General features: G+C 52.4%; 1 protein-coding gene across 2 annotated transcripts; it reads left to right on the forward strand.

Moving 5' to 3' along the window:
* Positions 1 to 1,131: 1,131 nt before the first annotated feature.
* Positions 1,132 to 24,240, forward strand: YJU2 (YJU2 splicing factor homolog). Of its 2 annotated transcripts, XM_024238254.3 has the most exons (9): positions 1,132 to 1,477; positions 1,911 to 2,141; positions 4,088 to 4,188; positions 5,886 to 6,030; positions 9,228 to 9,362; positions 13,100 to 13,281; positions 16,858 to 16,978; positions 22,778 to 22,928; positions 23,729 to 24,240. In XM_024238254.3, the coding sequence occupies exons 2-9, from the start codon at positions 2,118 to 2,120 to the stop codon at positions 23,839 to 23,841; spliced, it is 972 nt and encodes a 323-aa protein (XP_024094022.1). In that variant the 5' UTR covers positions 1,132 to 1,477; positions 1,911 to 2,117; the 3' UTR covers positions 23,842 to 24,240. The 2 variants fall into 2 exon arrangements, with proteins under 2 accessions (XP_024094022.1, XP_054395350.1); XM_054539375.2 differs by lacking the exons at positions 1,132 to 1,477; positions 22,778 to 22,928; positions 23,729 to 24,240 and adding an exon at positions 22,265 to 22,733 and having other exon boundaries at positions 1,993 to 2,141.
* The last annotated feature ends 640 nt before the right edge of the window (positions 24,241 to 24,880 follow it).

A 24,880-nucleotide genomic window follows, 5' to 3' on the forward strand; every position in this document is an offset into this window, starting at 1 on the left:
TCACTTGAACCCTGAGGTGGAGGCTGCAGTGAGCCAAGATCGCACCACTGGAGGAGGAGGTTGCAGTGAGCCAAGATCGCACAACTGCCCGTCAGCCTGGGCAACAGAGCAAGACTCCTCAAAAGATAAATAAATAAATAAACAATTGCCACAGCAACATCAAGAAGTTACTCTATATGGTCTACAAAAGGGAGGTATGAATAATCCACCCCTAGTTTAGCATATCATCAATAAATCACCATAAACATGGGCAACCAGCAGCCCTTGGGGCTGCTTTGTCTGTGGAGTAGCCATTCTTTTATTCATCTACTTTCTAAATAAACTTGTTTTTGCTTTGCACTGTGGACTCGCCTGAATTCCTTCTTACATGAGATCCAAGAACCCTCTCTTGGGGTCTGTGTAGGGACCAGCCCCACAGGGTCGGTGGGTCTCTCCCTGTGTGCGGCGACGAGAGAGTGTAGAAATAAAGACACAAGACAAAGAGATAAGAGAAAAGGCAGCTGGGCCTGGGGGACCACTACCACCAATGCGCAGAGACCGGTAGTGGCCCCGAATGTCTGGCTGCGCTGTTATTTATTGGGTACAAGGCAGAAGGGGCAGGGTAAAGAATGTGAGTCACCTCCAATGATAGGTAAGGTCACGTGGGTCACTTGTCCACTGGACAGGGGGCCCTTCCCTGCCTGGCAGCCGAGGCAGAGAGGGAGAGGAGACAGAGAGAAAGACAGCTTACGCCATTATTTCTGCATATCAGGGACTTCTGGTACTTTCACTAATTTACTACTGCTATCTAGAAGGCAGAGCCAGGTGTACAGGATGGAACATGAAGGCGGACTAGGAGTGTGACCACTGAAGCACAGCATCACAGAGAGACGGTTAGGCCTCCGGATAACTGCGGGCGAGCCTGACTGATGTCAGGCCCTCTACAAGAGGTGGAGGAGCAGAGTCTTCTCTAAACTCCCCTGGGGAAAGGGAGACCCGCCCCCCCCCCCCCCACCTTTCCCAGTCTGCTAAGTAGCAGGTGTTTTCCCTTGACACTGATGCTACCGCTGGACCACAGTCCACCTGGCAACGGGCGTCTTCATAGACGCTGGCGTCACCGCTAGACCAAGGAGCCCTCTGGTGGCCCTGTCCGGGCATAACAGAAGGCTCGCACTTGTCTTCTGGTCACACCTCGCTATGTCCCCTCAGGTCCTATCTCTGTATGGCCTGGTTTTTCCTAGGCTATGATTATATAGCGAGGATTTTTATAATATTGGAATAAGAAGTAATTGCTACAAACTAATGATTAATGATATTCATATATAATCATATCTAAGATCTATATCTGGTATAACTATTCTTGTTTTATATTTTATTATACTGGAACAGCTCGTGTCCTCTGTCTCTTGCCTTGGCACCTGGGTGGCTTGCCGCCCACAGGTCTGGATCTGGACCCCTTTCCTGGAACAATCTGACACAGAGGAAACGTCCATGAAAGGTGGGGAGGAGGCTGGGGAAGGAATGGGATGGGAAGTCCTCTTTAAGGGGAAGGCACAGGTGGGCAATGGAGGGACATTTGGGAGACACTGCGTATGTTTAGGAAGTGGGTTTGCAGCCTGATCTTTAAGTCAATGTCTGTGACTCAAGGGTCCTCCAGGGTCCTCTTAAGTCACCCTATGTGTGGCCCCAGCCCCATGTGAGAGTTGCGGGCACAGGAACGATGTGTGGATTCCCAGAGCCCAGAATACAAGGCAGGTGCATAATACATATTTGCTCAATAAAAGAATGAAGAACAAGGGCTGTCGCGTCACGCAGCCAGGTCACGTTACAAAATTTTAAAAAGCCGCTGCCCGCTTCTAGGGGGCGCAGCACACTATACAAAATTCTCCAATTCCACATGGCTCCCGGAACCCTTATTTCGCGCTACTCAGGTTGCAACTCCGGAGGGAAGACGACGGGACTTCCAGCTTGATAGGCGGGGATTGGAACCAATGAAAGAGGTCTGCTGTGTATGCTGCAGCCAATAATAGAGGCTGAAGGAAGTGACGTTTACGGAAGTAAGGCTTCCGTCGGAAAAGCTTGATAATTACCCAGCCCAACCATTTCTCAGGTGCTTGCGAGGTGATTAGCAGGCAAGGATGTCGGAGCGAAAAGTGTTAAACGTAAGTGTTGGGCGACTGGGGCTTTCCAATCGGAGCAGGACATCCCGGAACTCCGGGAGAGGGAGGAGCTTCCTGAGATCTCCTCTTTGGAACCCTTCTTTTCCAACGGCCTTCCGCGAGATGGGGCTTCCCAGACTCCTCCCCAGACTCCTCCCCAGACTCCTCCCCAGACTCCTCCCCAGACTCCTCCCCATCGCCTTCCGTGGGGGGTGGGCCTTCGCTAAGTCTTCCCTTCTGGGCTGGGGTGTAGCTACTCACCTGTGGGACGTGGCTTGGGCTTTTACCCAATCCCTTCACCAGATAGGGTTTTTCCCGGAGGGAATGATCCAATCATGTTATCTGGGGGCGGGGCTTCCTTAAATACTGGCGGTCGTGTTGTGCCCTCCTCTTTAGGGGCGTGGCTCTGAAAAGCCCCGCCCCACTTGGGGACTGTAGCCAATCGTGTTCTTTGGAGAGGTGTGTGTGTGTGTGTTTGTTTTTACTGGGGTCTGGTCATGCAGATACCCTCTGCCTGACAGTGGCCAAGATTCCAGACTCCCAGAAGAAAAGCAGAGGTTCAGTAGAAACTATACTGTTGGCACACTTCTGTTTTTTTGTTTTTTGAGATGGAGTTTTGCTCTTGCTTCCCAGGCTGGAGTGCAGTGGCACGTTCTTGGCTCACTGCAGCTTCTGCCTCCTGGGTTCAAACGATTCTCCTGCCTCAGCTTCCTGAGTAGCTGGGACTACAGGCGCCGGCCACCATGCCTGGTTAATTTTTTGTGTGTTTTAGTAGAGATGAGGTTTCACAATGTTGCCCAGGGTGGTTTTGAACTCCTGAGCTCAGGCAATCCACCCACCTCAGACTCCCAAAGTGCTGGAATTACAGGCGTGAGCCACCGCGCCCGGCCCCACGCAGGTCTTTCTAGGAGAGCAGTCCCAGGCTTGCTGTAGGAACTCCTGGGAAACAGGAGCCCTGGGATACAAAGGGAGTGTGAGTATGGATTATGACAGATAACTCCACTGCACCACTGGAAAATAAAGCACTTTGTGTTTGGAGCACCTACTGGGTGCCAGACACTGCAAAGAGCACTTTATCCCCCTTGCCTCAAGGAATGCGTGCAAAGACTCTTGGAGACAGAGGACGATGTGCGCATTTCACAGAGGAGTAAACTGAGCCCTGCAGGTTTCAGCTACTCAGGATTCAGATCCGGGGAGATGAGTCTGTAGGAAACGGATGTAGTATCGTGATTGGGAGGCTGAGCTAACAGAGTCCTGGTTTACCCTCTACAGAATTGCTGGGGAGTTGGGACACCTTGGGGAACTCGGTCTCCTGCCCGAACAACAGAAGCGCTTTCCAAAGCTTAACCTCTACAAACGGCAGGGCATCGTGGCTCACGCGTGTAATACCAGCACTTTGGGAGGCCAAGGCAGGTGGATCACCTGAGGTCAGGAGTTCGAGACCAGCCTGGCCAACATGGTGAAACCCCATCTCTACTAAAAATACAAAAATTAGCGGGGTGTGGTTGTGGGCGCCTGTAATCCCAGCTACTGTGGAGGCTGAGGCAGGAGAATCGCTTGAACCCAGGAGGCGGAGGTTGCAGTGAGCCAAGATGGCGCCATTGGACTCCAGCCTGGGCGATAAGAGCAAAACTCTATCTCAGAACAAAAACAAAAACAAACCCTGGCTTTTTAGAGCTTCGTGTGTAGACAGCATTTCATGTGTATTGTCATGACTGGTATTTAGGAGAATTAAATGCGTCCTGTATGACTCCACTGGGAGAGAGTCAGGAAGCTTGTGCCTGGCCTCCCTCCGACTGTACTGAGTCCTGTGAGTCCTCCCTGCCTGTCGCAGAACCTGAGGTGGGCTTGGGGACCCCCGACACAGCTCCCCAGAGCCCCTTCCCTCTGCCATGTCCTGCCCCTGCTTCTGAAAATAACTCCCCCAATGTTTCCTTCCTCCCCCACAGAAATACTACCCGCCGGACTTTGACCCATCAAAGATCCCCAAACTCAAGCTCCCCAAAGACCGGCAGTATGTGGTGCGGCTGATGGCCCCCTTCAACATGAGGTGAGCACCCACCGCGTGACCGCACACGCCAGTCATGGCTGAAGGACGCAGTGCCTGGCATCCACAGCGGTGACTCGTCCAGTGTTGAGACCAGATCACTGGTCCTGGCTCAGACATTGACCATTCCAACCCTCCTTCACCTCACCATTTGGGATTAAGCTCTGGATCTTTTAGAGCCCCCCAGCCAGTGCCTGCCTTGAGATCATGGTGGTTAGTAAACGTGTGAGCAGAGAGGATAAGACCCCACAGAGATGCAGCCCCATAGATATATTTCAGCTCCTCCAACAGCCAAGCTCGTTCCTACCCCAGGGCCTTTGCACACACTGCTGCCCCTGCTTGGAACTCTCTCCGTCTGCTTTCTTTCTTTTTTTTTTTTTTTTTTTTTTTGTTGAGACAGAGTCTTGCTGTGTTGCGTTGCCCAGGCTGGAGTGCAGTGGCGCGATCTCAGCTCACTACAACCTCCACCTCCCGGCTTCAAGCGATTCTCCTGCCTCAGTCTCCAGAGTAGCTGGGATTACAGGCGTGCACCACCACGCCTGGCTAATTTTTGTATTTTCAGTAGAGTTGGTGTTTCACCATGTTGGCCAAGCTGGTCTCGAACTCCTGACCTCAGGTGATCTGCCCTCCTTGGCCTCCCAAAGTGCTGGGATTGCAGGCGTGAGCTACCACACCTGGCCTTCTCCTGCTTACACATGGCAGGCTCCTCTTGTCTGCCATAGGTCATGGCTCCAATCTCACCCCTCCGGGAGGCCTCCATCATCCCCACTCACAGTACCCAGATCTTGCCCTTTGTAGCACTTCAGAATTATTGTATTTCACTACTCTAAACCCCACACCTTTTCATGCTCTAGCATATCTGAAATCACGCACCTAATGAGGAAAGAGACATCTGGGTCAGTGAAATTCGGTTCATGCCCATGTGTTCTTGGCCTGTCTACTGCCCCTCATTCATTCATTTATTCATTCAACACTCATTTATTGGGCACCTGCTGTGTGCCAGGGTCTGTGCCGAGCACCAGAAACAAAGTCCCTGGCCTCATGGAGCCCACAGCCTAATGGGAAGTGGAGAACATTGATAGTCAGGCAGGTGTACGGGCCCCGGAAGTCAGGCAGGAGAGAGAGCCCCTGGGGCGGTGGTGCAGGAGGGAGGGCTATAGGTAGCTGGGGTAGTCAGGGCGACATCAGGCAAAATGCTGGTGGCGCTGAGGTCTGAGGATAAAGGGTGTCACCGGCCATGAGACCGTAGGAGCAAAGCCTTGAGCTGGGACTGAGCTGGGGGTGTTTGCAGGATCACACAGGAGGAGGGCGTGCTGGGCTGGGGAGCAGAGCCCGGAGTAGGAGGGGAAGAGGGGAGTGGGGCAGCATTTTTCTGTGTGGCATCTTTCCTCCTGGAGGGTGGGGTGCCCCGTAAGCACCAAGATTGCTTCTGGGAGTGCATGACAGGCAGGCCTCACCTACTCAGGGGGCTTCCCAAGCAGGCGACCCTTGGACTGAGCCCCAGGAAGATATGAATGAGAACACGAAGTTCTCAGGTAGAGGAAATTTGGACACAGGGTGGGGCAGCCTGCCTCGTGAAGGAGGGAGCTCCCCATCGCTGCAGGCAAGCAAGCAGTGATCTTGCAGGATGCCGCAGGGACAGCCTACCAGTGGGAGCCAGAGTCCCAAGACAGCTCACGTCCCTACATCCTGCCCCGCAGGTGTAAGACCTGCGGAGAATACATCTACAAGGGGAAGAAATTCAACGCTCGGAAGGAGACGGTGCAGAACGAGGTCTACCTGGGTCTGCCCATCTTCCGCTTTTACATCAAGTGCACGCGCTGCCTGGCAGAGATCACATTCAAGGTAGATGAGATGGCCAGAAAGGCTGGTCCCTCTCCCCCAGCACACCTCAGATCAGGGCGGGCCCTGGGCTTCCTTACTCCAATCCTCTCCATCCAGGGAATCTCATTGCAGTTTATCCCGAAGAAACAGACAACAGTTTGGGGGAGATGTTCATGGCAGCATTCTATATAAAGGGAAAAAGACAGAAGCAACCTAGATAGAGAATAATAAGAGAATGAGAAGAACAAATTAGCATGCAGGCTGGGCGTGGCTCACACCTGTAATCCCAGCACTTTGGGCGGCCAAGGCGGGTGGATCACCTGAGGTCAGAAGTTCAAGACCACCCTAGCCAACATGGCGAAATGCCATCTCTACTAAAAATACAACAATTACTGGGCATGGTGGCGGACTATAATCCCAGTTACTCGAGAGGCTAAGGCAGGAGAATCGCTTGAAGCTGGGAGGAAGAGGTTGCAGTGAGTGAAGATAGCACCGCTATACTCCAGTCTGGGTGACAGAGCAAGACTCCATCTAAAAAAAAAAAAAAAGCCGGGCACAGTGGCTCATGCCTGTAATCCCAGCAGGTTGGGAGGCCAAGGCAGGAAAGAGAGCCCCTGAGGTCAGGAGTTTGAGACCAGCCTGGCCAACATGGTGAAACCCCATCTCTACTAAAAATAGAAAAGTGAGCCAGGCGTGGTGGCTCACGCCCGTAATCTCAGGTACTTGGGAGACCGAAGCAGGAGAATCGCTTGAACCCGAGAGGTAGAGGTTGCAGTGAGCTGAGATTGCGCCATTGCACTCCAGCCTGGGCAACAAAGTGAAACTCCGTCTCAAAAAAAAAAAAGTAGCATGCAATGGAATATTACACAGCCAATAAAAATCACAATTTGACTTTTATTTGTTACCTTGAGGATTTAAGGAAAGACTGAAGATAACTTAAAATTTTCTCTTCCTATGCTTAAGTACTCTTTGAATACTTTTTTGCCATAAGCTTTTTTCTTTGATTAAAAAAAACATTTTGGGCTGGGCACAGTGGCTCACAGCTATAATCGCAGCACTTTGGGAGGCCAAGGCAAGCGGATCAGTTGAGGTCAGGAGTTTGAGACCAGCCTGGACAACATGATGAAACCCCAACTCTACTAAAAAAAAAATACAAAAATAGGCCAGGCGCCTATTTTGGCTCATGCCTGTAATCCCAGCACTTTGGGAGGCTGAGGCAGGCAGATCATGAGGTCAAGAGATCGAGACCATCCTGGCTAACACAGTGAAACCCTGTCTCTACTAAAAAAAATGCAAAAAAAATTAGCCGGGCGCGGTGGCGGGCACCTGTAGTCCCAGCTACTCGGGAGGCTGAGGCAGGAGAATGGCGTGAACCCAGGAGGTGGAGCTTGCAGTGAGCCAAGATCACGCCACTGCACTCCAGCCTGGGCAACAGAGCGAGACTCCGTCTCAAAAAAAATAAATAAGTAAAATAAAATAAATAAGTAAATAATAATAATAATATTTTGGCGGGGTGCCGTGGCTCACGCCTATAATCCCAACACTCTGGGAGGCCAAGGGAGGAGGATTGCTTAAAGACAGGAATTCAAGACCAGCTTGGGCAACATAGTGAGATCCCGTCTGTACAAAAAATATAAAAATTAGCTGGGCATAATGGCATGCACCTATAGTCCTAGCTACTTGGGAGGCTGAGGCAGGAGAATCAATTGAGTCTGGGAGGCCAAGGCTGCAGTGAGCCATGATTTCACCGCTGTACTCCAGCCTGAGTGACAAGAGTGAGACGCTGTCTGCAAAAAAACAAACAAACAAACAAACAAAACCTTTTTTTGAAATACTTGAAGATTTACAGAAAAGTTCCAAAGATAGTACAGATAGTTCTCACCTACCCCTCACCAGCTTCCCTGCATATTAGCATCTTATATAACCAGGGTACATCTGTCACAGTAACAAACTAAGGGTGGGGCCAGGCATGGTGGCTCACTCCCAGCACTTTGAGAAGGCAAGGCAGGAGGATTGCTGGAGACCAGAAGTTCAAGCCTCGCCTGGGCAACATAGTGAGACCCTGTGCGTGTCTACACACACACACACAAATTTTAATTAAAAAAAGAAACTAAAGGTGGAATGTTACCATTAACATTGTAGGCTGTGGCTGGGCGCAGTGGCTCACGCCTGTAATCCCAGCACTTTGGAGGCCAAAGCAGGAGGATCGGTTGAGCCCAAGAGTTAGAGACCAGCCTGGGCAACATGGCGAAACCCTGTCTCTACTGAAAAGAAATTTAAAAATTAGCCAGGTGTGGTGGTGCATACCTGTAGTCCCAGCTACTCGGGAGGCTAAGGTGAGAGGATTGCTTGAACCCAGGAGGCTGAGGTTGCAGTGAGTGATGATCCTGCCACTGCACTCCAGCCTGGGCAACAGCGCGAGACCCTGTCCCCAAAAAAGCAAAAAACATAGTGTTATTATTAGCATTTAGACTGAAGGTAGATTTCAGTTTTTCGGCTAATGTCACTTTTCTGTTCCAGTGTGTAATTTAAGATACCAGGGTATATTTAGCCTCTCTATTCAATAAACAAAAACAGGGGCATGCTCTATACGTATTTGTACATACTTGTACATGTGATTTATAATCAAAGAAAAGGTGTTAATAAATCACAACATGTGCAGAGCCTTGGAGTTTTTTTTTTTTTTTTTTTTTTGAGACAGGGTCTCACTTTGTAGCCAAGGCTGGAGTACAGTGGCGCGATCTCAGCTCACTGTAACCTCAGCCTCCCAGGTTCATGTGATTCTCATGCCTCAGCCTCCAGAGTAGCTGGGGTTACAGGCATGCACCACCTTGCCCTGCCTAATTTTTGTATTTTTAGTAGAGACGGGGTTTTGCCATGTTGGCCAGGCTGGTCTTGAACTCCTGACTTCCAGTGATCCACCCGCCTCACTGGAGAGTTTGTTTGCAATCATGTTGAGGGTAAGGAGTGGAGGCTGCAGGGAGGCAATGGGCAGATGAGAAGAGTCTTAAAGTCCATGCCAGGGAGTTGGGCATTTTTGCCCATGGAGATGGGAGGAGCACTAGGAAGAAATCTCACCAGCCAAAGCAGTAAGACAAGAAAAAGAGAAGGTAGTAGAACCAGTAAAAATCAGAGAGAAGGGGCCCTGATCTGCTGGTGGTACTTTAGAAGATTCCGGTGCCTGGGGATGTAGGAGCTGATGTCTATCCTCCCCGCAGACAGACCCTGAAAACACAGACTACACCATGGAGCACGGAGCCACGCGGAATTTCCAGGCTGAGAAGCTCCTGGAGGAGGAGGAGAAGAGGGTACAGAAGGAGCGGGAGGACGAGGAGCTGAACAACCCCATGAAGGTGAGTCGGGGGCCGTGCAGGTGTTCATGGGCACTGTGTGTGTGGGTGCGTGTGTGTGCCAATGGGTGTGCCCTTCCTGCCTCAGGTCCCCAAGGAAGGAAGATGGGGTGGGGGGCATGCTTGGTAAAACTTCAAGATGTTCCCAGGAGGCCAGGCAAAGTGGCTCACGCCTGTAATCTCAGCACTTTGGGAGGCTGAGGTGGGAGGATCACTTGAGGTCAGGAGTCCTAGACCAGCCTGGCCAACATGGTGAAACCCTGTTCCTACTAAAAATTTAAAAACTTAACACTGGGCGCGGTGGCTCACACCTGTAATCCCAGCACTTTTGGAGGCCGAAGTGGGTGGGTCACAAGGTCAGGAGTTTGAGACCAGCCTGACCAACATGGTGAAACCTGTCTCTACTAAAAATACAAAAATTAGCCAGGCATGGTGGCATGCTTCTGTAATTACAGCTACTCAGGAGGCTGAGGCAGGAGAATCTCATGAACCCAGGAGGCAGATGTTGCAGGGAGCCGAGATGGCACCACTGCACTCCAGCCTGGGCAACAGAGTGAGATTCCGTATCCAAAAAAAAAAAAAAAAAAAAAATTAGTCAAGCATGGTGGCACATGCCTGTAATCCCAGCTACTCGGGGGGCTGAGGGAGGAGAATTGCATGAACCTGGGAGGAAAAGGTTGCAGTGAGCCAAGATCAAACCACTGCACTCCAGCCTGGGCAGCAAAGCAAGACTCTGTCTCAAAAAATAAATAAATAAAAGAAATTATGTTCACTTACAATAGGACAATTTTGTATTTTCTCAGAAATGTTAAAAGGAGCCAGACATGGTGGCTTGAACCTGTAGTCCCAGCTACTTTAGGGGTTGAGATGGGAGGATCACTTGAGTCTAGGAGTCCAAGACCAGCCTGGGCAACATAGTGAGACTCTGTCTCTACAAAACATTAAAAAATTAGCCAGGTGTGGTGGCTCATGCCTGTAATCCCAGCACTTTGGGAGGCCAAGGGAGGTGGATCACGAGGTCAGGAGTTCAAGACCAGCCTGGCCAAGAGGGTGAAACCCTGTCTCTACTAAAAATACAAAAAATTAGCCAGGCATGGTGGCAGGCGCCTATAATCCTAGCTACTTGGCAGGCTGAGGCAGAGAATTGCTTGAACTCAGGAGGCAGAGGTTGTAGTGAGCTGAGATCATGTCACTGCACTCCAACCTGGGCGACAGAGCAAGACTCTGTGTCAAAAAAAAAAAAAATTAGCCAAGTGCTTTGGGAGGCTGAGGCAGGCGGATCACCTGAGGTCAGGAGTTCAAGACCAGCTTGGCCAACATGGCAAAACCCTGTCTCTACTAAAAATACAAAAATTAGCCAGGCATAGTGGCACGCACCTGTAATCCAAGCTACTCAGGAGGCTGAGGCAGGAGAATTGCTTGAACCTAGGAGGCAGAGGTTACAGTGAGCCGAGATTGCACCATTGCACTCCAGCCTGGGCAACAAGAGTAAAACTCTGTCTCAACAACAACAACAAAAATTAGGCAGGTGTACTGGTGTGCACCTGTGGTCCCACCTACTACGGAGGCTGAGGCAGGAGGATCACTTGAGCCCAGGAAGTTGAGGCTGCAGTGAGCTATGATCACACCACTGCACTCCAGCCTGGGAGACAGAGCAAGACTGTTGCTTAAAAAAAAAAATATATATACACACACACACACACACACACACACACACACGTGTGTATATACACGTATATATAAAATAAATTTTTAAATGACCGTGTTCCCTGCTGTCCCCTCCTGCTTCCATATTTCCCATCCATTCTTATCTATTCCTGGACCCACCCACCCCTGCCAAATGTGAGTTTTCTGAGCAAGCCACATCAGAGCAGATACAACATTTTCCATGGCCATGCAGAGCAACAGGGAGGGAAATGAGCCTTGGCAAGGGTTTGGTGTGTGCCTGGGCCTGTCGCACTGCTGTCCGTGTGTGAATTTAGTTACCTCCACACCGACAGCAAGGCGCTCTTACCCTGGTATTAGTCAGCTATTGCTACATCACAGGTTATCCCAAAACTTAGTGACTTAAAACAACAAACATTTATTATCCCACAGTTTTTGAGAGTCAGGCATCCGGAAGCAGCTGAGCTGGATGGTTGTGGCGTGGGGGCTCCCATGAGGTTGCAGTCAAGGTGTTGGCCAGGGCAGTATCATCTGAAGGCTGGACTGGGGCTGGAGGAGCCACTGGCAAACTGGCTCCCTCTACTGGCTGTTGGCTGTCGGCCTCAGTTCCTCACTGTGTGGGGAGCTGCTTGAGCATCCTTACAACATGGCGGCTGCCTAGCCCAGAGCACATGACCCAAGAGTGAGAGCAAGGAGGAAGCCCTGTGCTTTCACGTCCTAGTCTCAGAAGTTACGTGCCGTTATTTCTGTCATATTCCATTAGAGCAAGTAGCTTGTCCAGCCCCTGCTCAAGGGGAGGGGAGTCACCTCCACCCCTTAAATGGAGGAGCATCAGAGAGTTTGTGGACATACTTTTAAACTGTCAGAATTGCCATTTTTCCAAAGGGTAAATACAACAAGGTCACAGCACCAGGAAGCAGGCAGGCAGGATTCAGTCCCAGCCTGCCTGACTCCAAAGCCACTTCTCAGGTGCCTGTGGCCACTGGACTTGCCTCCCTCAGCCTCAGTTTCCTTTTCTGTAAAATGGGGGTTGTGAGGATTAAATGAGATGGCATATGGAAACATCTTAGCCCAGGGCCTGGTGTACGGTAGGTGCTCAGGTTGTCTTTTACAATTTTTCCTTATTATTATTATTTTTGAGATACAGTCTCACTCTGTCACCCAGGCTGGAATGCATTGGCACGATCTCAGCTCACTGCAACCTCTGCCTCCCAGGTTCAAGTGATTTTTCTGCCTCAGCCTCGCAAGTAGCTGGGATTACAGGTGTGTGCTACCACGCCTGGTTAATTTTTGTGTTTTTATTTTTATTTTTATTTATTTATTTTTTTGAGATGGCGTCTCACTCTGCCACCCAGGTTGGAGTGCAGTGGTGCAGTCTTGGCTCACTGCAACCTCTGCCTCCCAGGTTCAAGCAGTTCTCCTGCCTCAGCCTCACAAGTAGCTGGGATTACAGGCACATGCCACTATGCCTGGCTAATTTTTGTATTTTTAGTAGAGATGGGGTTTCATGTTGGCCAGGCTGGTCTCGAACTCCTAACCTCAAGTGATCCGTCTGCCTCGGCCTCCCAAAGTGCTGGGATTACAGGCGTGACCCATAACACGCAGTCTGTATTTTTAGTAGAGACAGGGTTTCACCATGTTGGCCAGGCTCGTCTCGAACTCCTGACCTCAGGTGATCCGCTCACCCTGGCCTCTCAAAATGCTGGGATTACAGACGTGAGCCACTGCGCCTGGTCAAATTTTTCCTTATTATTCTTACTGAAAGATGGCACCAGGCCGGAAATCCAGGCCACGTGGGTCCAGCGCCGGCCTCTTTCCACCCCATCCTGTCCAGGGGCTCAGATCCCAGCTCCACCACTGCTCAGCCCCATGTGGTCACTTTCCCTCCCCAGACCTGAGTGTTCTCACCTGTGAGATGGACACAGCGCTGGGCATGGGCAGGGGGTTCCCTGAGCAGGATGGAAACATGGGGGTAGGGGTTCCTGCCGTGGCCCGCGGTAGCCCCCTAGGCCAGACAGGGTTTGCCCCAGGGTGCGATCCCCATGCACTCAGCCCCGCCGCCCCGCGCCCGCCAGGTGCTGGAGAACCGGACCAAGGATTCCAAGCTGGAGATGGAGGTGCTGGAGAATCTCCAGGAGCTGAAAGACCTGAACCAGCGGCAGGCGCACGTGGACTTCGAGGCCATGCTGCGGCAGCACCGCCTGTCAGAGGAGGAGCGGCGGAGGCAGGAGCAGGAGGAGGACGAGCAGGAGACCGCGTGAGTCAGGGCCGGCCCAGCCTAGCCCCACCTTGCTGCCTCTGCACCCGCAGGCGCTGCCTCTGCCCCAGACCCTTCCCCTGCTCTCTGGAGGGTCGCCTTTGCAGGGAGCCCTTTCCCACCGCCCATCTCACTTTCTCCCTTGCGGCGTATGTCTCGGGGGTCCCAGGCCACTGCCGGGCACGGTGACTCAGCACATGGTCGCCCGCATGGCTGTGGTTTGTCACAGCGAGAGGACACAGCAGATTCAGCAAAGGGAAAAGGCATGTGTGGTGTGTAGGGGGCCAGGCCTTTCAGATCCTCTCCTGGTGGAGCTTCGCAGGACGCGTCTCATCCCCTAGCACCAGCCGGGAGGACTCGAGAGAGGCGCCATCACCAGGGAAGCTCCTAGAGACCCAGCGTGGGGTTCCTATGGGGCCTGGTCCCACAGCCCCCGCTGCCTGGCCTATGCCGGGATTCCAGACTCCAGAGGAAAGCAGGGATCACGCATAAACCATGGTGTTTGCAGGAACAGCTGAGGCCCCAGAGCCCGTCCCATCCATGAGGGTGGGAGGCCCCCAGCACAGGCTCCCAGACACCCACCAAGGGCCGCCCTCACCAACCGCCTTCTGAGGACACAGCCTCAGGCCTCCTGGGTGAATGCTTTTCTTTTTCTTTTTCTTTTTTTTTTTTTTTTTTGAGATGGAGTCTCACTCTGTTGCCCAGGCTGGAGTGCAGTGGTGGGATCTCGGCTCACTGCAGGCTCCGCCTCCCGGGTTCAGCCATTCTCTTGCCTCAGCCTCCAGAGTAGCTGGAACTACAGGCGCCCGCCACCACGCCCTGCTAATTTTTTGTATTTTTAGTAGAGATGGGGTTTCACCATGTTAGCCAGGATGGTCTCGATCTCCTGACCTCGCAATCCGCCCGCCTCGGCCTCCTAAAGTGCTGGGATTACAGGCATGAGCCACCGCGCCCAGCCGACGCTCTTCTTTTTCTTTGAGACAGAGTTTTGCTCTGTCGCCCAGGCTGGAGTGCAGTAGTGCAGTCATAGCTCACTGTAGCCTCCATCTCCCGGGCTCAAGCGTTCCTCCTGCCTCAGCCTTCTGGGTAGCTGGGACCACAGGGACACATCACCATGCCCAGCTAATTGTTTTTATTTCTGTAGAGACAGGACCTCGCTATGTTGGCCAGGCTGGTTTTGAACTCCTGGCCTCAAGCAATCCTCCCGCCTCAGTCTCCCGAAGTGCTGGATGATAGGTGTGAGCCCCTGTGGTTGGCTGGTGAATGCCTTTGACGCCGACCACCTCTGAGCCCGCGTGCTGACCCCCTCCTTTCCTGGTGCCTCATCTCCCCTCCCTCCTTTAGAATCTGAGCTGTAAGGACAGGGGCGTGGTGGCGTCTCCTGTGTCCCCAGGGCTTCCAGCAGGTTTGGGTTTATGTTAGATTCCTCGTCAGTGCCTGATGGGTGTGCAGATCAGCGATACCTTGCAGAACAGTGTTGGGAGCCTGCGCTCATCCTGCACCTTCCGGGCGCCAGGCGTGGCTCTAACCTCACTACCCACACAGCCCTGGGGGTCAGTGTGATCTTCATCGTGGAGGGGACTGAGGTCCAGAGAGGTCCAGGCATGAGCCCCACCAAGGCTCCATCCAGACAGGCTGGTTCCGGCATCCAGGCACTTAACCACACCACTGCCCTCAGTGGACACGGAAAAGTTAATGTAAAAAAGTAGAAGGGGCCGGGTGCGGGGCCTCCCGCCTGCCATCCTGCACTGTGGGAGGCCGAGGCGGGCGGATCACCTGAGGTCAGGAGTTCGAGACCAGCCTGGCCAACATGGCGAAATCCCATCTCTACTAAAAATACAAAAACAAATTAGCTGGGTGTGGTGGCAGATGCCTGTAATTCCAGCTGCTCCAGAGGCTGAGACAGGAGAATTGCCTGAACCCGGGAGGCGGAGGTTACAGTGACCCCAGATGGTACCGCTGAACTCCAGCCTGGGCAACAGAGCAAGATTCCTTCTAAAAAAAAAAAAATTAAAATTAAAAAGTAGACTGGGTGTGGTCGGTGGCTCACGCCTGTAATCCCAGCATTTTGGAAGGCTGAAGCGGGCGGATCACCTGAGGTCAGGAGTTCAAGACCAGCCTGGCCAAGATGGTGAAACCCCGCCTCTACTAAAAATGCAAAAATTAGCTGGACATGGTGGTGCGTGCCTGTAGTCCTAGCTAACATTTTTAATTTTTGTAATGACGGGGTCTCGCTATGTTACCCAGGCTGGTCTTGAACCCCCGGCTCAAGCGATCCTCCCGTCTCAGCGTCCCAAAGAGCTGGGATGACAGGCGTCAGCCACTGCATCTGGCTTCTTTAATCTGTTTTATGTTTAAATAGAGGAAGTGGTAACCACTGGGTTAAGGAAGTCCCAGTGGGTGCTCTGCCGTCACGGAGCTCACCGTGTGGGGAAGGGAGAGGGACAAGGAGACCAATACCCAGGACAACATCCATCTGGGTGAGACAGAAGCCAGGGTGCGTGAGCTTCAATTGTGAGGATGAGCTTCTCAGAGGAAGGACGTCTTGCATTGGGTATTGAAAGGCGAGTAGGAGTTCACCAGGCGAGTGCTTGGAAAAGGGGACATCCCAGGTAAGGGGATTTAGGCCCCTAATTTTTAAAATTCTTTTTGCAGAGATGCGGTCTTGCTGTGTTGCCCAGGCTGGTCTCATGCTCCTGGCCTCAAGCAGTTCTCCTGCCTTGGCCTCTGAAGGCACAGGGATTACAGACATCAGCCACCATGTCTGGCCCCAAGACATTTTTCTAAAAGACATTTTCTTTGAAGCTATATCCCCTGATTAGAGTTCTCACACTGTGGTTCTCGCATAAACCACTCCCAGAATTAGAGACCGGCCTGGCCAAGATGGCGAAACCCCGCCTGTACTAAAAGTACAAAAATTAGCTGGACACGGTGGTGCGTGCCTATAGTCCTAGCTACTGGGTGGGCTGAGGCTGGAGAATCGCTTGAACCCAGGAGGTGGAGGTTGCAGTGAGCCAAGATCACGCCACTGCACTCCAGCCTGTGCAACAAAGACTCCATCTCAAAAAAGAAAAAAAAATACAAAAATTAGCCAGGTGTGGTGGCAGGCACCTGTAATCCCAGGTACTTGGGAAGCTGAGGCAGGAGAATTGCTTCAACCTGGGAGGTGGGGGTTGCAGTGAGCCAAGATTGTGCCACTGCACTCCAGCCTGGGCAACAGAGCGAGACTCCGTCTTAAAAATAAAATGAAATAAAATTTAATAAGGCATAGGGACACACGCCTGTGGACCCAGCTACTCAGGAAGCTGAGTGGGGAGGATCGCTTGAGCCCAGGAGGTTGAGGTTGCAGTGAACTATGATTGTGCCACTTTACCCTCCCTGGGTGACAGTGTCTCTTAAGAAAAAAAAAGTAATCTGCGCTCCCCCTACTCCCTCCCACCCCTGCTCCTCCCACCCCTGCTCACCGAGGACAGGAAGAGGTCTCCAGGCACCCAGGCCCCTCGCCACCCAGCAGGTATATCCCAGGCACTGTTCCCCATACAGAGCACGTCCAAGTTCCCGTCTTCCATCCCACAGGGCCCTGTTGGAGGAAGCCAGAAAGCGAAGACTGCTGGAGGACTCCGACTCAGAGGATGAGGCTGCTCCCGCACCCCTGCAGCCAGCCCTTCGGCCCAACCCCACCGCCATCCTGGACGAGGTGAGGGGGGCTGCCTGAGTCCCCAGGGCTCCCAGGTGAACTAGGGACAACTGAAGCCAGGGGTCAGCTTGACTTTTTCTTTTGTTTTTTGTTTTTGTTTTTGTTTTTTGAGACAGAGTCTCGCTCTGTCGCCAGGCTGGAGTGCAGTGGCACAATCTTGGCTCACTGCAACCTCTGCCTCCCAGGTTCAAGCGATTCTCCTGCCTCAGCCTCCCGAGTAGCTGGGACTACAGGCACGCGCCACCAAGCCTGGCTAATTTTTTGTATTTTTAGTAGAGACAGGGTTTCACCGTGTTGGGCAGGATGGTCTCAATCTCTTGACCTCATGATCTGCCCGCCTCGGCCTCCCAAAGTGCTGGGATTACAGGCGTGAGCCGCCGCGCCCGGCCAGAGCTTGACTTTTTCTTAAAAGGCCAGTCTGCATCCTAACTGCTGCACTCTATGGCTATAGCCCAAAACAACAATGATCAGGTGGAAATAAGCGGGCGTTGCCTGGTGCCAATAAAGCTTTATTTGTAGGCTGGGTGCAGTGGCTCATGCCTGTAATCCCAGCATTTTGGGAGGCCAAGGCAGGAGGATCGCTTGAGGCCAGGAGTTTGAGACCAGCCTGGGCAACAAAGTGAGACCCCTTCTTTACAAAATTACAAAAATTAGTCATGGGTGGTGGTGCATGTCTGTGGTCCCAGCTACTTGAGAGACTGAGGCAGGAGGACCGCTTGAGCCCAGAAGGTCAAGGCTGCAGTGAGCTGTATCGTTATCACTGAACTCTAGCCTGAGCAAGAGTGAGACCCTGTCTAAAATAAATACATAAAAATTAAGGCTGAGTGCAGTGGCTCACGCTTGTAATCCCAGTTATTCAGAAGGCTGAGGCAGGAGAATCACTTGAACCTGGGAGGCGGAGGTTGCAGAGAGCCAAGATCATGCCACTGCACCCCAGCCTGGGTGACAGAATGAGACTGTCTCAAAAAAAAAAAAAATTAATTTACTAAAACCAGTGGCAGGCCTATAGGTCTGTAATTTGCCAACCCCTGTTTAAGCTGCCGAAAGAAGGGAATGTAAAGAAAGAACATAGGCCGGGCGCAGTGGCTCACACCTGTAATCCCAGCACTTTGGGAGGCCGAGGCGGGCGGATCATGAGGTCAGGAGATCGAGACCATCCTGGCTAACATGGTGAAACCCTGTCTCTACTAAAAATACAAAAAAATTAGCCGGGCGTGGTGGTGGGCGCCTGTAGTCCCAGCTACTCAGGAGGCTGAGGCAGGAGGAGAATGGTGTGAACCCGGGAGGCGGAGCTTGCAGTGAGCCGAGATCATGCCACTCCAGGGTGGGTGACAGAGCGAGACTCCGTCTCAAAAAAAAAAAAAGAACATAGAAGTTTATTTCTCAATCACATAACAGCCCTGGGCTGACAGTCTAGGATTTCGGACAGCTCTGCTCCATGGACCATTCAGGGATTCAGGCTCCTTCCTTCTCCTGGAGCACAGCTTCCCGCGCTGTGGTCACAGCTGGCTCAGAGCACCTTCAGGGTCTGGCTGTGGGAAGGCAAAAGGTGTGTGGAGGACCACCCAGCCTCAGATGCGGCCCACCTCAGTTCTTCTCTCATGCCAGAGGCCACAGCCTAGTCACAAGTCCCCATCTGGCGGCGAAGGAAACTGTGAGACGTATCCTCCAGCTGGTCCGTGCCTGGCTGTGCTGCTAACTAGAATGAAGGGAGGCTGGGCGCCGTGGCTCAAAGTGCTGTAATCCCAGCACTTTGGGAGGCCCAGGCAGGCGGATCATCTGAGGTCAGGAGTTCGAGACCAGCCTGGCCAACATGGAGAAACCCTGTCTCTACTAAAAATACAAAAATTAGCCAGACATGGTGGTACACGCCTGTAATCCCAGTTATTCGGGAGGCTGAGGCAGGAGAATCACTTGAACCTGGAGGCAGAGGTTGCAGTGAGCCGAGATTGTGCCATTGCCCTCCAACAGAGTGAGACTCTATCTCAAAAAAAAAAAGAAGGGAGGAAGGAGTTTTGGCGGATGACCAGCATTTTCCACCACAGCTGACTCATCCAAGGTGGCCTCAGCCACTCTGGTTTGTTCATTGAAGAAGATGGTAAAAGTAGGGGCTCATAAACCAATAACACAGACACACAGAAACGATTGTTTTTGGCCGGGCTCGGTGGCTCACGCCTGTAATCCCAGCACTTAGGGAGGCCAAGGCAGGTGGATCACGAGGTCAGGAGATCGAGACCATCCTGGCTAACATGGTGAAACCCCGTCTCTACTAAAAAATACAAAAAATTAGCCAGGTGTGGTGGCGGGCGCCTGTAGTCCCAGCTACTCAGGAGGCTGAGGCAGGAGAATGGCTTGAACCCAGGAGGCAGAGCTTGCAGTGAGCTGAGATTGCACCACTGCACTCCAGCCTGGGCGGCAAGAGCGAGACTCCGTCTCAAAAAAAAAAAAAAAAAAAGAAACGATTGTTCTTTCTTCCTTTTTTGTTTTATTTTTTTGTTTGTTTGTTTGTTTGACACAGGGTCTTGCTCTGTTGCCCAGGCTGGAGTGCAGTGATGCAGTCCCAGCTCACTGCAGCCTCAACTTCCTAGGCTCAAGCAATCCTCCCAACCTCAGTCTCCTGAGCAGCTGGGACCGCAGGCACGCACCACCACGCCTGGCTAATTTTTCTTTTCTTTCTTTTTTTTTTTTTTTAGACAGTTTCACTCTTGTTGCCCAGGCTGGAGTGCAGTGGTGTGATCTCGGCTCACTGCAACCTTTGCCCCCCGGGTTCAAGCGATTCTCCTGCCTCAGCCTCCCAAGTAGCCGGGATTACAGGCGCCTGCCACCAGGCCTGGCTAATCTTTGTATTTTTACTAGAGACAGGGTTTCACCATGTTGGCCAGGCTGATCTAGAACTCCTCACTTCAGGTGATTCACCTGCCTCGGCCGCCCAAAGTGCTGGGATTACAGGCGTGAGCTACTGCGCCTGGCCCCTAATTTTTCAAATTCTTTTTGCAGAGATGTGGTCTTGCTGTGTTGCCCAGGCTGGTCTCACGCTCCTGGCCTCAAGCAGTTCTCCTTCCTTGGCCTCTAAAGGCACGGGGATTACAGACATCAGCCACCATGTCTGGCCCCAAGACATTTTTCTAAAAGACATTTTCTTTGAAGCTATATCCTCTGATTAGAGTTCTCACACTGTGGTTCTCGCATAAACCACTCCCAGAATTCATTGTCTACAACTTCCTCTCTCTTTTTTTTTTTTTTTTTTTAATGAATCAACAGAGTAAAGCTACTTTGAAAGCAGTCCAACCTTTTTTGATTTACTCCCGCAGTCTTGTGCCTGTACCTGATTTGATAGCAGATGTTTTATTTGGTTTTACATGATTCACCTTCATCAAGACTGTTCAAACCTTCACCCTAACTTCTATAGGAAGGAATATCTCCACACTTGCATTTTCTTGGTTTATTTTATTTTTATTTTAGAGATGAGGTCTTGCTCTGTCACCCAGGCTGGAGTGCAGTGACGCGATCACAGCTCACTGCAGCCTCCAACTCCTGGGCTCAAATGATCCTCCCACCTCAGCCTCTCAAGTAGCTGGGAGCACAGGTGCATGCCACCACAGCCAGCTAATTTTTAATTATCTTTTTTTTTTTTTTTTTTTTTTTTCAGAGACGAGTCTGTATGTTGTCCAGGCTGGTCTCAAACTCCTATCCTCAAGCTGTCCTCCCGCCTTGGCCTCCCAATCCTTAGCTTAGTTTAACGATGATGAGTACCACCTGTAGAAACAGGTTTGAGAACTAACCTAGGTAACTTTTTTTTTTTTGAGATGGTCTCGTTCTTTCGCCCAGGCATGGTCTCGGCTCACTGCAACCTCCGGCTCCCAGGCTGAAGCAATTGTCCTGCCTTAGCCTCCTGAGTAGCTGGGATTACAGGCGTGTGCTACCACACCTGGCTAAGTTTTGTATTTTCTTTTTATTAATAAAGAGACAGGGTTTCACCGTGTTGACCAGGCTGGTCTCGAACTCGTGACCTTAAGTGGTCCACCTGCCTCGGCCTCCCAAAGTGTTGGGATTACAGGTGTGTGCCACTGCACCTGGCCATCTGTGCCTTTTGACTTCTTTTCCTCATTTTGACATCAGCCCAGAGCCATGACTTTTTTTTTTTTTTTTTTTTTTTTGAGACGGAGTCTCACCCTGTCGCCCAGGCTGGAGTGCAGTGGCATGATCTCGGCTCACTGCAACCTCTGCCTCCCAGGTTCAAGCGATTCTCCTGCCTCAGTCTCCCGAGTAGCTGGGATTACAGGCGTGTGCCACCAAGCCTGGCTAATTTCTTGTATTTATAGTAGAGATGGGCTTTCACCGTGTTAGCCAGGATGGTCTCGATCTGACCTCGTGATCCACCTGCCTTGGCCTCCCAAAGTGCGGGGATTAGAGGCGTGAGCCACCGCACCCGGCCCAGAGCCACAACTTTAAGGAGGCCTCCCCACCACCTTAGCAGTGGCCGCCCCTCACACCGTCGGCTTGGCACTCAAGGTCTCTGCCCATTCTCCATCCCACATAGCCTGCCCTGGCACTTCCTGAATCACACTGTGGCTTCTCATCACGCCCTTACCCATGCCATTCCCCTTACCTGGGATGCCCCCTTTGCCAAGCACTCGCCTGGTGAACTCCTACTCGCCCTTCAATACCCAATGCAAGACGCCCTTCCTCTGAGAAGCTCATCCTCACAATTGAAGCTCACGCACCCTGGCTTCTGTCTCACCCAGATGGATGTTGTCCTGGGTATTGGTCTCCTTGTCCCTCTCTGTCCCCACACGGTGAGCTCCGTGAGGGCAGAGCACCCATTGGGACTTCCTTAACCCAGTGGTTACCACTTCCTCTATTTAAACATAAAACAGATTAAAGAGGCCAGATGCAGTGGCTCACGCCTGTCATCCCAGCTCTTTGGGATGCTGAGACGGGAGAATCGCTTGAGCCAGGAGTTCGAGACCAGCCTGGGCAACATAGCGAGACCCCGTCTCTACAAACATTAAAAATGTTAGCCCGGCATGGTGGCGTGCACCTGCAGGAGGCTGCGGCAGGAGAATCGCTTGAGCCCAGGAGTTCAAGGCTGCAGTGAGCTATTATTGCACCACTGCACTCCAGCCTGGGCAATAGAGTGAGACCTTCCTCCCCCAAAATTTTTTTTTAATAAATAAAATAGATTAAAGGGTCCCTTTAGTTGCAATTAAGGAGCTGGAGGCCTTTTCTACCTGCCTCTAACTCTTTCTCAAGGCGGCTTCTTCCATTTTCACTCGTTCTCTCAAGTACATTGAGCACCTCCTTGTGCCGGGAACTGTTTGTGGCACCGCAGAGCCAGCAGTGGGGAAGACAGGAGCTCATGGCAGAGTTGGGGAGAGAGTTATAACAGCCAGAAGAGGGCACTGTGAGCGTGGACATGCAGCCTGCGTGTGAGCTTGAACCATGATGGGCTTCTCAGAGGAGGGGTGTCTTGTGTTGGGTATTGAAGGTTGAGTAGGAGTTCACCAAGTGAGTGCATGGAAAAGGGGGCATCCCTGGTGATGGGAATAGCATGGGTAAAGGCACAGTGTGATTCAGGAAGTGCCAGACCCGGCTATGTGGGATGGGGAATGGGCAGAGGCCTTGAGTGCCAAGCCTAGGGCAGTGGGGAGCCATAGAGGAGTTTAGAGCAGAGGAGGAACTCGGTCAGCGCAGCAGTGGAAGAGTGGGCATGGGGCAGTGAGCAGGGGTTGGGGCAGAGGGGTCAGACTGGGCCCTGGATCCGGGCTAGACCCCCACACCTGTCCCCATCACCTGCAGGCCCCAAAGCCCAAGAGGAAGGTGGAGGTCTGGGAGCAGAGCGTTGGCAGCCTGGGCAGCCGGCCCCCTCTGTCGAGGCTGGTCGTGGTGAAGAAGGCAAAGGCCGAGCCGGACTGCAGCAACGGGCAGCCTCAGGCGGCCCCCGCCCCAGGTAAGCTCACAGAGTTCCCATAGCCGGGAGCAGTTTCTATAGTGGCCTCTAGGTGGCAGCAGCACTCCCTGTGCAATTACGGAGCCTTCATGGGGTCGGTGGGGGCGGCCTGCGACCCCCACAGGACCAATTAGTGGAGTGAGCAGAGAAGGCAGCTGGCTTCTTTTTTTCTTTTTTCTTTTTTTTTTTGAGACAGAGTCTTGCTGTTGCCCAGGCTGGAGTGCAGTGGTGCCATCTCGGCTCACTGCAACCTCCGCCTCCCTGGTTTGAGCAGTTCTCTGCCTTAGCCTCCCAAGTAGCTGAGACTGCAGCACCACGCCCGGCTAAATTTTTGTATTATTAGTAGAGGTGGGATTTCTCCACGTTGGTCAGGCTGGTCTGGAACTCCCGACCTCAGGTGATCCACTCACCTTGGCCTCCCAAAGTGCTGGGATTACAGGCGTGAGCCACCGCGCCCGGCCTGTTTTTGTCTTTTAATTGCCTTAGTATGATTTTTCCTAAGGCAATTAAGTCCACAGTGACTGGACTTTGAACTTTGTGCCATTTCCAGTCTTGGCAGCGCACGTTGCTTGCCTGGGCAGGGTTTGCATTGGCCATTGTTCAGAAGCGGAGCTGTTGAGTCCCGGGTGCACAGATGTAAATCTGCAATGGGTCCCATCAGGTGCCATCCAGAAAGGCCAGGCCATTCATATGCTGTCGCCTCTGGGCCTTGCAAACCTGCAGAGGTGGCCGGCCCCGTGCCTTGTCCCTGGCCCGTCTGCTCTGGAGCTGAGATGAGCTAACTCTCCCTCTCCCCCCAGGAGCCCCGCAGAACAGGAAGGAGGCTGACCCTGCACCCCTGACGCCTGGCGCGTCCTCCCTGAGCCAGCTGGGTGCGTACCTGGACAGTGACGACAGCAACGGCAGCAACTGAGCCCTCCCAGGACCCCTCACCAGGTCAAGGTCACACGCCCAGCCTCAGCCACATTGAGGCCAGCATTGCTGGTGGTCAGGGCAGGAGGCCTTGGCATGACCAGAGACCAGACAGACAAGCGCCAGCGTGCTCCAAGCTCATAGGGCCAACAGGGGCCTCAGCCCCAGGAGGTCGCTTCTCTGTGCCCTCTCCAGCCTCTCAACACCTCGGGGACCCCTGCTGCTCCTGCCCCCACCTGTCACTGTGCTTAGGGCTGCAACATCCCTGGAGCATCTCAGCTTCCAACACTACTTCAGGGTGGCGGTATTTGGGGCATTGGGCGAGCCCGCCGGCGTCTAGATGGGCTCATCTCTTCCTTCCACAAACTGTCTAGAACCAATAAAAGGAAACCTGCCAACCGCCCGGGCCCCTTCTCTCTCCCAGAGTCTGATGAGGAGGCCCCAGGACGAGGCTCTGTTAGCACAATTTGAGGGTCATTCCACAGAGGTTTGTTTTTTGAGACAGGATCTCACTCTGTTGCCCAGGCTGGAGTGTGGTAGTATATTCTTGACTCACTGCAGCCTTGAACTTCCGAGCTCGGGTGATCCTCCCACCTCAGCCTCGCAAGTCGCTGAGACCTCAGGTGTGTGCCACCATTCCTGGCTAACTTTTTGTATATTTAGTAGAGACTGGGTTTCACCATGTTGCCCAGGCTGATTTTGAACTCATGGGCTCAAGTGATCCTCCTGCCTCAGCCTCACAAAGTGCTGGGGTCACAGGCATGAGCCACTGTAACAGGCATGAGCCCAGATATTTATACTTAGTTGTCGCCTGAGTGTGCCCAGGCTTACCATCTGGGCTTTTTTGTTTTCTCTTCTTTTTTTTTTTCTTTCTTTCTTTACCTTTTTTTTTTGGAGACAAAGTCTCGCTCTTGTCCCCCAGGTTGAAGTGCGATGGCGCGATCTTGGCTCACTGCAGCCTCCGCCTCCTGGGTTCAAGCGATTCTCCTGCCTCAGCCTCCAGAGTAGCTGGGATTACAGGCGCCCGCCACCACACCCGG

Source organism: Pongo abelii, chromosome 20, assembly GCF_028885655.2.
Source record: "Pongo abelii isolate AG06213 chromosome 20, NHGRI_mPonAbe1-v2.0_pri, whole genome shotgun sequence".
NCBI lineage: Eukaryota > Metazoa > Chordata > Mammalia > Primates > Hominidae > Pongo > Pongo abelii.

Bases quoted from the DNA above. Each gene is read 5' to 3' on its own strand.
- YJU2 (XM_024238254.3), top strand. From the start codon at position 2,118: ATGTCGGAGCGAAAAGTGTTAAAC. The intron at 4,189-5,885 runs GTGAGCACCCAC...CCTGCCCCGCAG, and splicing joins ATGGCCCCCTTCAACATGAG to GTGTAAGACCTGCGGAGAAT. The intron at 9,363-13,099 runs GTGAGTCGGGGG...CGCGCCCGCCAG, and splicing joins AGCTGAACAACCCCATGAAG to GTGCTGGAGAACCGGACCAA.